This window comes from Lissotriton vulgaris, chromosome 1_1 (assembly GCF_964263255.1).
Source record: "Lissotriton vulgaris chromosome 1_1, aLisVul1.2, whole genome shotgun sequence".
NCBI lineage: Eukaryota > Metazoa > Chordata > Amphibia > Caudata > Salamandridae > Lissotriton > Lissotriton vulgaris.
The window spans coordinates 1,438,035,953-1,438,049,068 of record NC_141685.1 but is presented as its reverse complement, the minus strand read 5'-3'; the positions used below and the strand labels follow the sequence as shown (position 1 = coordinate 1,438,049,068).

At 46.3% G+C, this 13,116-nt stretch overlaps 1 protein-coding gene across 1 annotated transcript in view; it reads right to left on the bottom strand.

The window, feature by feature from the left end:
• The window catches only part of TBC1D22A (TBC1 domain family member 22A), a 2,197,648-nt gene that overhangs the window by 2,091,898 nt on the left and 92,634 nt on the right, over positions 1 to 13,116 (bottom strand). The window contains exon 2 of the mRNA XM_086967294.1: positions 2,129 to 2,185. Coding sequence (XP_086823420.1) covers positions 2,129 to 2,185 — 57 coding nt within the window. The remainder of the gene's footprint in view (positions 1 to 2,128; positions 2,186 to 13,116) is intronic.

Here is a 13,116-nt window from a genome sequence, read left to right as displayed (position 1 = left end):
CTATGATTCAGTAAAGAGATATAGCCTTTCCCCTTTGTGCTTCTTGAGATGATCCTTCTCGGGCATGGTGTACTGTAAAAATTAATTATCACATGCAAGGAACAGGCCCAAGCACCCAGTGGGGGAGGCCTTTGACCCTTCATCTTGTCAGCAGAGCAATTAACTTGGCTCACCAGGGAAACAAAAACCTAAAATTAGTATAGAATCAGAGAAATACGACAATGTATCAGATCATCGAATTAAGATAAAGGGATAAGGTGATTCTTTTTTTAAAGAATATGATTTGAAAAAAGTCAAGTACTACGGAAAAAAACAGCTTGTCTTTGCCCAAGACATAGGTGCAATTTCAGCCCGACCATGATGCAGAGGAGGTCTTGTACACCAAGTGGTTTGTCATAATCAAAGTTTTCGCCATCAGTACTATTCTCCAACTGCTGAGAAAGCTTCTTCTGATCAGTCCTGTAGCCTCTAGCTTCTCAGAGCGGGCCTCTGGGCACCAGGCCTCTCTCCAGAGTGGTCTCTTGCAGGGTCTAGTCTTCTTATGTTAGCTGGACCCTCTCAGGGTCAGAAGTCCTCTGCATTCTGTGTCCCTGAAGCAGGTAAACACGGGTCCAACTATGTGACCTTTAGAAAGCAGCTACAGTGCGCAGGTGCCAGCAGGATTCATGAATACTTGCAACCTTGTGTGATTTCTCTTTTTCCTGGAGGAGTCAGAAGTCAGGTCCTTCTTTCAGGAGGGTTGTCTTCTTCAGACAAATTCTTCCCAGGTCCACAAATTTGTCCTGTGTACTTTCCAGTGATTGGAGAATATATGCCAACCAATCCTACCTATTTCCACACAGTTGCTGCACCTCCTTATGCAGCACTTTCTCTTTGCCTTACAGTATAATTATTCAGGATCTCCTATTTCAACATGACAGGACTCTGTTAGTTCCAGGCAGGCATGGCTTCATCTTCTCGGCCATCCCCTACCTGACAGGGTAACAACTGTGTTCTCCCTAATACTGGGTGTAGCCTGGCTGTCCAGGTGGGACCTGGGAATGAATAGAAGAATCCGTTCTTGGCATCTCCACGTCAAAAGAGATAGGCTGAAGCTGCTCTTTGATCTGCCAGCTATTCATGTCCTCTCCCAGATATCTAAACCCTGATAAGTGGTCAGAAGATCAGACTGTTCTGTGACTCAAGTACATTAACTCTCTCAACAAAGGATCTGTATTCCAGCTCTGGAGGTGAGGAGAGTGGCAGAACTGGGTTAAGCCAGTTCTGGCTCAAACAGTCTAAAGTACATTTTACAACGTTTATTTTTCTGCTTAAGTTATTTAAAATTTGATTTCACCATTAAGCAGATTTAAAAAACTAACCAGGAAATAACATTGAGGCATTTTCGTAGCCCTTTCTTACACAGAGGTGGTTAATCAAATATTTTAAGCCCACCTAGACATATTAGAGAAAAGTCTAGCCAGGCCTACAACGTGAAAAAGTTGTGGGTTTTCTTTCAATGTGAGGGCATACTAACCCCAATATGTAGTGTGTCCTATTTGTATAAGGTAGGATACTGCCCTGTGGGCTTACAAGGCACGCATTAGGAGTGATTTATGAATATATAGAAATAGGGTTATCCCACATGCCAAAGGTGTTTATCCCGGATTGTGTTGAAACTGCATTCTAGCCAGAGAGCAGCAGGGCTTCTGCAAGAAATATATTTGTGTTGCATTTGTGGGTTATATAAATAAATGTACACTGCAGCCCACATGACATTTAGCTTTTCATTCTATAAGTGCACTTAAGACACCATTTATAACGGACGTATTGCGAAGTTAAACCGACCAAATAGGGAAATCCAATGTACAGCAGATAGTTTAGAGGGGGAAGCACAGGCACGTCTTTTCAGCCATGCTAGAGTGCATAGAGTTATAAAGACAGCAAAAACAGGATGAATAATAAGGTGAAGAATTTGGGTTGGGGATGCAGAAAAGGCAGATTTCTGCAGTTGTAAATCCTACTTTCTTATAAAGCAATATTGACATCAACAGCCAAAACCAGAAAGGGGTCCACCATGTTAAAATCATCAACTATTCAATTGTACATATAAAACAAATTAAAAGTCAAAATGTATTATGTGTCTTACCTTCCATGGAGCAGTGGATCAAATGGAGGGTGCTGTGCTCCATATACATGTTGAATGCTGAAAGAAATGAAGGCAACTATGAATACCTGCTACATGACAAGTTCTGCCAGCATTTTAAGTTTTCGTATATAAATATATATATATGTATAATATATATATATGTATATATATACACATATATTTTATATATATATATATATAAATTATATTATATATACATTCGTTTTAGGGTTAAATAACCATACACTGTCCAGATACTTAATTGATGAGGTCTACAACAATTGTGAATATATGCAATTGAAAAAATGACCTCAATTACAGAATTCATGCTGTATGTGTGCTATGGACTATTTTGCCCTTATTTAAAAATGTGTTATTTCACAGGACCCCCCAGACCACTGTGCGGGTCTTAAGGGAAGTGCGACAGGGGTGGAGTCTGTAAGCGCGCCACTGTGCAAATGTGGCCTGCAGTGCGGTCGTGCCTGCATTAAAGTCTGTAATCAGATTTCACCCTGACCTTTTAAACCGAAACTAAACAGCGATCTCTGCGTTTTATTGTTTTATTGATGCGCAGTTTGTTTTAAATAGAAATTATCGTCATTTGCTCAAGCTGGGGGTGAACCTATTGTGTGGCGGGGCAGAGTCTGTAAGCGCTTCAAACCTGCAAATGAGGACTGCAGCAAAGTCTTAGGACACCCCCGCGCCGCACGGCCACCAGCTGTAGCGTGTGCCCCCTGCCTGCCTCGCTGACCCTGCCTGCTGCCGGCTGACCACGCCCCCTGCCGCCGCTCGGCGTGGTCTCCTGTGGTCTGGGTATATGTGATTGTGATTTTCTGTTGCCTATTTAGGCATTTGTGCCCCTTTATTGTGCTTCTGTGTGCCCCATTGTAATAAAAGTTTGTTCTTCGTCTGTCCCCCTGTGCTGTTCTCCCCTCTGTTGACCCCTGTGCCCTCCCGCCCCGCTCCCCGCTTCCCGCCTCCGTTAGGTTGGTCATGCCCCCTTTTCTTTCTGTGCCCTCCCCGCTCCCTCCTCCCAGCTGCTCCGCCCTCCCTTGCACTTCGCCATAAATGGCGACCGTGCGAACGTGCAGCGGTCACGCGCAGCGGGAGCGCCGATTGTGCGCCAAAGGCGCGCCAAAGGTAAGCACGTCTGTGCCCATCCGCGCCTGGACTGCGCCCAGTGCCTGGACCCCTGGCTCCCGCAGACACCAGCCCACCCGCCGGACCTACGACGCCACCGAACTCTACGCACTCAACGCCGGTAGAATCCCGGGCTGCTATCGAGCCGCCCCGAGACGCACCCACGGACCCTTCTGCTGCCTCTCCTGCAAGTTCACCTGCTTCCGGACCTGACCCACACCAACACCGACCAAGCCGAACTCCAGCAGCAGCCACCTCAAGTGCATCCTGCTCAACACCCGCTCCGTCCACAGACACGCCGTCGAGCTCTGGAACCTGCTCGACACCACAGCCCCAGACGTCGCCTTCCTCACGGAAACCTGGATGAACGCCTCCTCAGCGCCCGACATCGCCATCGCCATCCCAGACGGCTACAAGATCATCCGGAGGGACCGCGTCAACCAAACAGGAGGAGGCATCGCCATCGTCCACAGGAACTCCATCCGCATCACGACCAACACCGACGACAAACTCGAACCCGCCGAACACCTGCACTTCCAGATCCACATCAACTCCAAGACCACCCTCAGAGGCACCCTCATCTACAGACCCCCAGGACCACGCACACAATTCAGCGAATACATCGCCGACTTCATCAGCCCGAACGCCCTCCCCTCCGCTGACTACATCCTCCTCGGGGACCTCAACTTCCACCTGGAGAACAACAACGACCGCAACACCACCACCCTGCTGAACAACCTCGCCAACCTCGGTCTCAAGCAGCTGGTAACCACCCCCACCCACTACGCCGGACACACACTCGACCCTGTGTTCTCATCCAACAAGGACATCGCCTTCAGCCACGCCACCGGACTCCACTGGACGGACCACAGCTGCGTCCACTTCAGCTTTAGAAGGACCACGATCCACCACCACCAGCAACAGGTCGCACGCAGAAGTTGGAACAAGATCACAGCCGACCAGCTCGCGACCTCCCTGAGCTTGAACCCTCCCACCATCGTAACGAACCCTAGCCAGGCGGCCAGCAACCTCGCGAAGTGGATCAGCAATTGCGCAGACGACCTCGCCCCTCAGAAGACCCCGCCCAGCAGACCCAGCAGCAAGTAAGCCCCATGGTTCACCGATGAACTCAAGAGCTCCAAGAAGAACTGCCGAGCCCTCGAGAAAGCCTGGTGCAGAGACCCTACACCGAACAACATGACTGCCCTCAAGCTCGCCACCCGAAAACACCACCAACTGTTCCGCGCCACCAAGAAAACTGCATTCAAGGAATGACTGGACAACAACGCCCACAACAGCAAGGAACTCTTCAACATCGTCAAAGAGCTCTCCAACCCCAACGCCGGAAACAACATCACCCCTTCGCAAGACCTCTGCAACTCCCTCGCCTCCTACTTCCATAACAAGATCGCGGACATACACAACAGCTTCAGCCCTCAACCGGCGCACGCCACGACTGAACCACCACCCCCCACCACCACCCTCGGCGCCTGGACCCCGATCAGCACCGAAGACACCATCCGCACGATGAACTCCATCCACTCCGGATCTCCGACCGACCCCTGCCCTCACCACGTCTTCAACAAGGCCGACGTAATCATCGCACCCCACCTGCGAGACATCATCAACACCTCCTTCGACACCGCTTCCTTCCCGGAGAGCTGGAAGCACGCCGAACTCAGCGCTCTACTTAAGAAGCCATCAGCCGACCCCACCGACCTCAAGAACTACTGCCCCATCTCGCTGCTCCCATTTCCTGCAAAAGTCATTGAGAAGACCGTCAACAAGCAGCTGGCCGCCTTCCTCGAGACGAACGGATCCCTCGACCCCTCGCAGTCTGGCTTCCGGGCCAACCACAGCACCGAGACTGCCCTGATCGCAGCTACCGATGACATCCGAGCCCTGCTCGACAACGGAGAAACAGCGGCCCTCATCCTCCTAGACCTCTCCGCAGCCTTTGACACTGTCTGCCACCGCACCCTAGTGCAGCGCCTCAGCAACGTCGGAATCCAGGAGAAGGCACTGGAATGGATCACCTCGTTCCTCACCAGAAGGACACAGAGAGTCCGCCTCCCCCCGTTCAAATCAGAAGCCACCGAAGTCATCTGCGGCGTTCCTCAAGGCTCCTCGCTCAGCCCAACCCTCTTCAACCTCTACATGATCCCCCTCGCAGCCATCGCACGCCAACACAACCTCAACATCATCTCCTATGCCGACGACACCCAGCTGATCCTCTCCCTCACCAACGACCCTGCCACCGCCAGAGCCAACCTACACGAAGGGATGACAGACGTAGGCAAGTGGATGATGAGCAGCCGCCTGAAACTGAACTCGGACAAGACGGAAGTCCTCATCCTGGGATCTTCACCCTCCACCTGGGACGACTCCTGGTGGCCCCCCGCCCTGGGCAGCGCACCCAAACCAACAGACCACGCACGTAACCTGGGCTTCATCCTGGACTCCTCCCTCTCCATGACCAGACAAGTCAACGCCGTCTCGTCGTCATGCTTCAACATCCTGCGCATGCTACGTAAGATCTTCCGGTGGATCCCCACCGAGACCAGGAAGACGGTCACCCAGGCCCTCGTAACCAGCCGTCTGGACTACGGCAACTCCCTCTACGCCGGAACCACCGCCAAACTCCAGAAGAGACTCCAGTGGATCCAGAACGCCTCAGCACGACTCATCCTGGACATCCCCGGTCGCAGCCACATCTCCGGACACCTGAGAGATCAGCACTGGCTCCCGGTCAACAAGAGAATCACCTTCCGTCTCCTCACCCACGCACACAAGGCCCTCCACAACCAAGGCCCAGGATACCTCAACAGCCGCCTCAACTTCTACGCTCCCACACGCCAATTTCGATCGACCGGCCACGCCCTCGCCGCCGTCCCCCGCATCCGAAGAGCCACCACAGGAGGAAGATCCTTCTCCTACCTGGCCGCCAAGACCTGGAACTCCCTCCCGACCCACCTCCGCCTGACCCAGGACCACCTCGCCTTCAGGAAGCAGCTCAAGACCTGGCTGTTCGAGCAGTAGCGGACCCCCCCCCTACCCCCACCCCCCTAGCGCCTTGAGACCCTCCGGGTGAGTAGTGCGCTATATAAATGTTGTGATTGATTGATTGATTGAGCAAAGTCGCGCATTGGACAAGCGCCGCTGGCACGCCGAAGGCGCACCCAAGGCAAGCCCGTCTGCACCCGACCGCATCCGTCCAGGGCCAGGAACTATGCTCCTACTTTGTTAAATAGGCTGACATATTCAGTTCAGTTCAGTTCAGTTCAGAAATCTTTATTCGATGAATAAAAAAACATCATAAAAGCATATATGTACAATTAAAAAAAGGATTAAATACAATCTCTGAACTCCATATAAAAACGTCAGTACAGATAAAAGGTAGAAACAGACTTATCTTAAACATTGATTAACTCAAACCTCTAGTGTTTCTCAGCCTTACTGACACCTTGATAAAATTCATTACACAACATAAGGTGTATGCGTCATTGGCTCTTTCTAAAAACAGTAAGGCATCTGTGGCATGACGAAACTTCGCCTGTTTTAAAATGTTTACCAAGAATTTCCGTCTAGGCGTCCTATAATAAGAATATAAAAGTACAAAATGAAGGGTGTCCTGCGGAGACCTATTGTCGCAGCCGCAGGCACCCTTCTGCTCAATTGTTACAGTAAAACCTGGTGGATCAGCCAGTATATTAGGTAAGAAATTGAGCCTAAAACGAGCCATTAAAAAACGATCCTGGGCGTTATGCATCAGATACAGATAGGCTGACATATTCATCTGAGCAACCTTTGGCCCAGCATCCAGTTCTTCCTGCTGGTTGCCAGATTATAGATCTAGGTGTGAGCCCGTCAATATGCAATTTCTGCAATCGTTTTCTCCAACATGTTGCCTCATGTGCTAATAGGTTGATTTGTAACGCAGACTACTGTGTTTCTACATCACCTTTAGACAGAAACGGCGTGCATGAATTTAGTTTTTTAAAGTAATTTCTGCCATTCTCTTGTGAACCATCAGCAAAACCTATTTCATTTTGTATGGGAACATAATCCCGACACCCTTTTTCTTACAGAGACTTGGCTTTATTATGGATCCCTACCTGATGTGATCGCTGCACTTCCTTCCAACTACTTGATTGTTAGGCGAGATAGATTGAATAGGATGGAGAGGGATTGCTATAATTTTTAAGAATATATATACATTCAAAATAGAAGAACTTCCTTGAAAATTTGATCAACAAATTTATATGGTCCAAGGGTAAAACTAGAAGAGCAGCGAGGTTTCTGGCACTCCCGCGAGAAAGAGGAGGATGGGCGTTGCCAGACATTAAGTTGTATTACTGGGCCGCTGCCCTGCAGTATATGGTAGGCTTAATAGGCGGAGCTGAAGTAGAAGGGGAAGATCACTTAGGGTCATTAGCGGTATATGGTATACTGATGGGTGAAGAAATAAAAGATATTTTTTTGAAAAACTTTGACACGGCATATTTTAAAAGAACACGCTTTAAGACCTTATTGGACGCACATAAAATATGGAAGGCTTTTATGAAAAAGTTTGGTTTAGGGAAGTTTAATAGGTATACGAGGTTATACAAGAATATGTTATTTTCGGGAGATATATTTTCTGATTCAGTTTTTACAGAATGGTATGGGAAAGGGATAAGAAAATTAGGGGATGTAATGGGGACACAAGGGGTGAAACAATTTGTAACAATACAGAAAAAATTTAATTTGTCAACACAACATTTCTTCAAATATTTGCAAGTAAGAAGTTGCCTACAAAGCAAAAGAGGGGGTGCATGTGGATTTGAAAAAAATAACATATTAGAGATAATAGAGACTGGAGTAGATTGCACAATTAAAAGATTCTATCTTGAGCTAAACGAAAAAAGGCCAGATGACTTGGCTAAATGGGGGGAAGCTTGGTCAATGAAGCTGGGCGTAGAACAAGAGTGTTTTAATACATCATTAGAATTAGGGGTGAATATTTTATGCTCTGCGTCATTACAAGCACAACACTACAAGACTATGTATTGGCTATATTATACTCCGGCTAAACTGGCACAGTGGGGAGCGACAACTGGTATAAATTGCCCCAGATGTACGAGCGCAGTCGCAGACTCAATCCATATGTTTGCAACATGTCCGAGTTTAGCTACAGTACTTAAAGATATAGAAATGTTTCTACATAGGGCATTAAAACTACCTGTTAACCTAACACCCGCGATTATCTTGCTAGGTGTAGATGGAAATAATGGTGTTGAGACAGGGAAATATTTCATCTTTGTGGCTATGGCAGTGTACAGACTGTGTGTTGCCACTGCATGGTTAGACCAAATGGCTCCATCATTTCAACAATGGTTAGCCAGGCTGTTGAGTATATACAATCTAGAAAAAGCGATCTACTCCAGAAGAGGGAAAAGGCTGAGGAAAATAGGCTTGGAAATATGGGGGATAATAACGAAATGGAAGGAAGAAGAATGATTTGTATAGGAAATGTATATGTATATAATTTGTATATAAATTGTATTCGTGTGAATAGGAAATGTATATGTATATAACTTGTATATAACTTGTATTAGTGTGTAGATTTTGTGTTAAAAAACAAAAAAAAAAAGGGGGCTTAACAACGAATAACATGTATAGTATGCAATTGAAGTTAATTTGCATGTATAAGTAGATTGAACTCACCCCAATATGGAGGGCTGTATTATTTTGTTATTAAGAAGATGTTTCTTTTTTACCTCAGTTGAAACATATGCTGTAAACCTCATATGAGTAGACAATGTTGTTTTCCTGTATTATTTGCTCCATGCCCCCTCTGTGCTCCAGAGGGTGGAAAAAACTTTAAAAATTCTGTGAATAAAAAGATTTTAAAAAAAAAACAAAAAAAATAGAAGAACTTCCATTTCCTGCTTGTGAAGCTCTGTTCTTTTATCTTTCCCTGACACACAAAAGTACTATATCTGGAGCTCTGATCTATCGTCTCCCAGGATACGACAGGGACTGGTGTACTTCCATTCCAGATCTATTGGCCCCCTATATTTTGAATTCTGCAAACCTTTTACGACTTCGAGACTTGAATATTCATTTGTAAGATCCCAAGTATAGCCAGGCCACCACCCTTGTGGATCAGGGTTTCCTTAATATGGCTCTCTGTAATAAGCCTCCTACTCAAGTGGCTGGCTACCTTCTGGATCCTCATTTTTCTAACATGAAGGACCTGTCCATTGAGTCTTCCATCCCATCAAACTATCTTGCTGTATGATTTGCCATCAAGAACTCGCTTTCCCCGCCTGTAGGGCCACCTAAACCTACACCAAAGCATAGGAATTGGTCTAAACTTGATGTTTCCACCTTGATATCAGTTCTCCTAAGCACCAAACCTACCTTGGATTAAGAGTTGATATGGATTAGGGGTTAGTAGATAACTTGTTCTCTAATGCTCTGGAGACTATTCTTCCGATCTCAACTACCAACTCTACTAGATCTCTCCCCCAGCACCATGGTTCAACAAATCATTCTGTCTGGGGAAACAAATGTTGCAAGGTCCTAGAAAGACTATGGAGGAAGTGAAATGAAATGAAATGAAATGATGATGATGAAATGAATGAAACTTATATAGCGCACGACTTACCCTGGGGCATCTCCGCGCTTGCTTAGGGAACCCGTCCTGGTATTCCCCTGTGAGATAACCCTGGCAGGGTATCCACAAGGTGAAAGCCAGGCATCCCACCGCGAGGGGCCGTTGTGGAGATTAAGCAAGCTATTGCCCAGAGTCGCAGAGTGTGAACCCATGAGTCGAGAAGGCACCGGAGCGAGAATTACCGAGTCCGTGGAATTTTTGAGCCCAAGACCCGCCGAGGCGGGGAATTGAACCCTGGTCCAGGGCCGAACTCAAGCTCCAGGTCTGCCGCCTCTAACCCCTGAGCCACACTTCTCCACAAAGTTCTTCTCCACAAAGTGCTACAATGAGGATTCAAAGAATAGGTATAAAACAGCGATACAAATATTATTGTGGATTTTGAAGGACAACACATGCCATTATTTAATTTAAAAAATATCAAATGCCTAAAATTGTCCTAATACACACTTTAATGTAGTAAAATAACTTTGGGACCCCGGTAAACTATCTCCAGCACCCTTACTCTCTCCGCCTATGTGAAAGGAGCTTGTCTGAAACTATTCCCCAGAAGAGCACAATGACTGCACACATAGCTCGGATCCTATCATGAGTTTGAAATCATGGCCTCCTTCGGATACTGTGACATTTCTGACAATCTCACAGTCAATTAAATCTGGCTCTCCCTCTGGATCTCTTACCACCCTCTAAGCTTTGTCTTCTGGACCCTGAGGATACCACAGATGGTGATGAATTTCCTCAAGGCTTCTTTACTGAAGGGTTATGTGTCACAGATTTGGAAGCATGCTATGGTTCTTCCACTTTTAAAAAACCTAACCTGGATCCAACTAATTGGTCGAACTTCCAACCAATTTCCCTGCTGCCTAGTTTCTCCAACAGTTTGGAAAAACCTGTGAATGCTCTACTTACAACACACATGGAGGCCTAAAATCTTCTTCATCTCTTGCAGTCCGGCTTCAAGGCCAAGCCCAGCACTGAATCCTCCCTCATAGGAGTCACAGATCACCTTAGAAGACTCTGGGATGGGGGTGGAATTGCCGAGTTCATTTTATTAAATCTTAGCGCTGCCTTTGAAACTGTGTCCCATTTCATCTTGCTCAAAGACAAGCAACCTTGGGTCTAGAAGGTACTGCCTTTGCCTGGATAATTTAATTTATAAAGGATCAGACTTTTTAAGTCTTTTTGGCCAATGGCAGATCAGAAATGCAGGTTTTGACTTCCAGAGTCCACAGGGCTCAGTGATTCGCCCAATGTTAACATCTGCGCCCACCCTCTGGCAGAGGTAGTGAGGAATTGTGGTTTGACTCTTACGCAGATGACACTCAAATTGTCTTCTCCTTGTCACCTGCGCAGGATCCTGGACCATCCAATCTAACCTGGGCTTGAGGAAAATCTCCATTTGGATAAATAATAACTCCCTCCAGCTTAATGACAATAAGACAGAGGTCATGATCCTGGGTAAGAGTCCACAACTCGGGGGCCCACAACATTGCCCTGGTTCCCTTGGCACCCCACCGTACTCATCTCCCAAGGTTAAGAACTTGGGCTTTGTTGTGGATGAGCATCTTTCTATGACGCCCCAGGAGATTAAGGGTACCTCCATCTGCTTTGCTGTACTCAAGTGGGTTCGAATGATCATTTGGATGATTCCCCAGTCAGCCCAAATGACAGTCATTCAAGCCTGAATCCTATCTAGACTTGATATTGGTAATATCCTCTATTTAGGTATAGATCAAGCATGCATTCGGGGTCTGCAGATGGTGCACAATTCTGCCGCTAGACTGTTGTTTCGGCTCCTTTAGTACACTTTGGTTTTACACCTCTTTAAAGAGCTTCACTGGTGTACAGTAATAAAGCAAATTCAATTCAAGGCCCCGTGCTACATGTTCAAGGATAGAGCCGGGCTAGTCCCATCCTATATCAATGAATGGTGGTGCCTTCCCAGCCTCCTCATTCGCTGAGGCCGCTGAGCTAGGCATTGGGTTTCGCTTGGCTCGTATGGTAGGCCGTTCCTTTGCAGTCTTAGGTCCAAAACTGTGGAACTCTCTTCCCACGTCCCAGTGGAAATGCACCTTGTGCTTGGATTTTGCAAGGGTCTAAAGACCAGGTTGTTTTAAGCATTAATCTGTTTCCCTTCTCCTTTGCTCAGTGCTGAGAAACCCTTTTTGGGTTAGCTGTTGCACTTTATAAGACTTATACATACATAAAATAAAAAACATACTTTGAAAGATGTAACCCGAAAATGTTTAAGGTACACTATTTAGAATCAAATCATAAGAAGGTCACAATAAAAGACAGTAAGACTATCTTACATCTCCTTGAGCCTCTGAATCACAGAGTGTAGAGATTTGTAACCAAATCTTTCTTGTAAGGTCATAAGCCCCAAAGATGGACATTTGCAGTTTTAAGATGAGGGATTGACAAAAGAGAGATACTGGCAGTATTTTAAAATTGTGTTTTCCCACCGAGGTATCGCGTGGAAACAGATGTAAAACTAAGAAGACATAATCATCAGGCCGAAAGGTTCTTGTTTCCTAATTGGTGTTCCTACAGTGGGATGAGAGGTCAGAACCTATCCCTTCTGCAACCAGACACATAAGATGGGAGTTTGCTCCTTAACGGAGACAGACAATCCTATTAAACAGGAATTTACATTCTAGAACTAGTGATGTGTGTTTATGTCCGATGAAAGTACCACCATTTCAGCCCTTACAGGTGGAATCAACATCATTGTAACAGTGGGACACTTGTAGAGAGGCTGAGCCTCTGGGATACATGGTACTACCTATTTAGTTGAAGAACAGCTATGGAACAGCACTGAGACAAAGATCTAGCACTTAATACTGGAGTAAATCATTCATTCCACAGCCACTTAATCAAAATGAGCTACATCAAAAGAAGGAGACTATAGTGAGAAAAAGACAAGAGTGCAGGATGAAATATATATCGCTTTTAATCCTGGCACATTTCAGACATTTTAGTAATTTAAGATTAAAAGGTTTATTTGCTGTATTTGTAGGACAGAGGTTGTATTGTCTTAACATAGTTCTCTGCCGAGTTTGACAATGTGTTCCTTAACTGTTGGAGCATCATGGTAATCCATTTTCTCAGGATCATGATTCTTCCATATTATACGTCAGGGAGATCTGGTTGGCAATGATAAAATCAGTGACCAATTATTCCTGTGGAA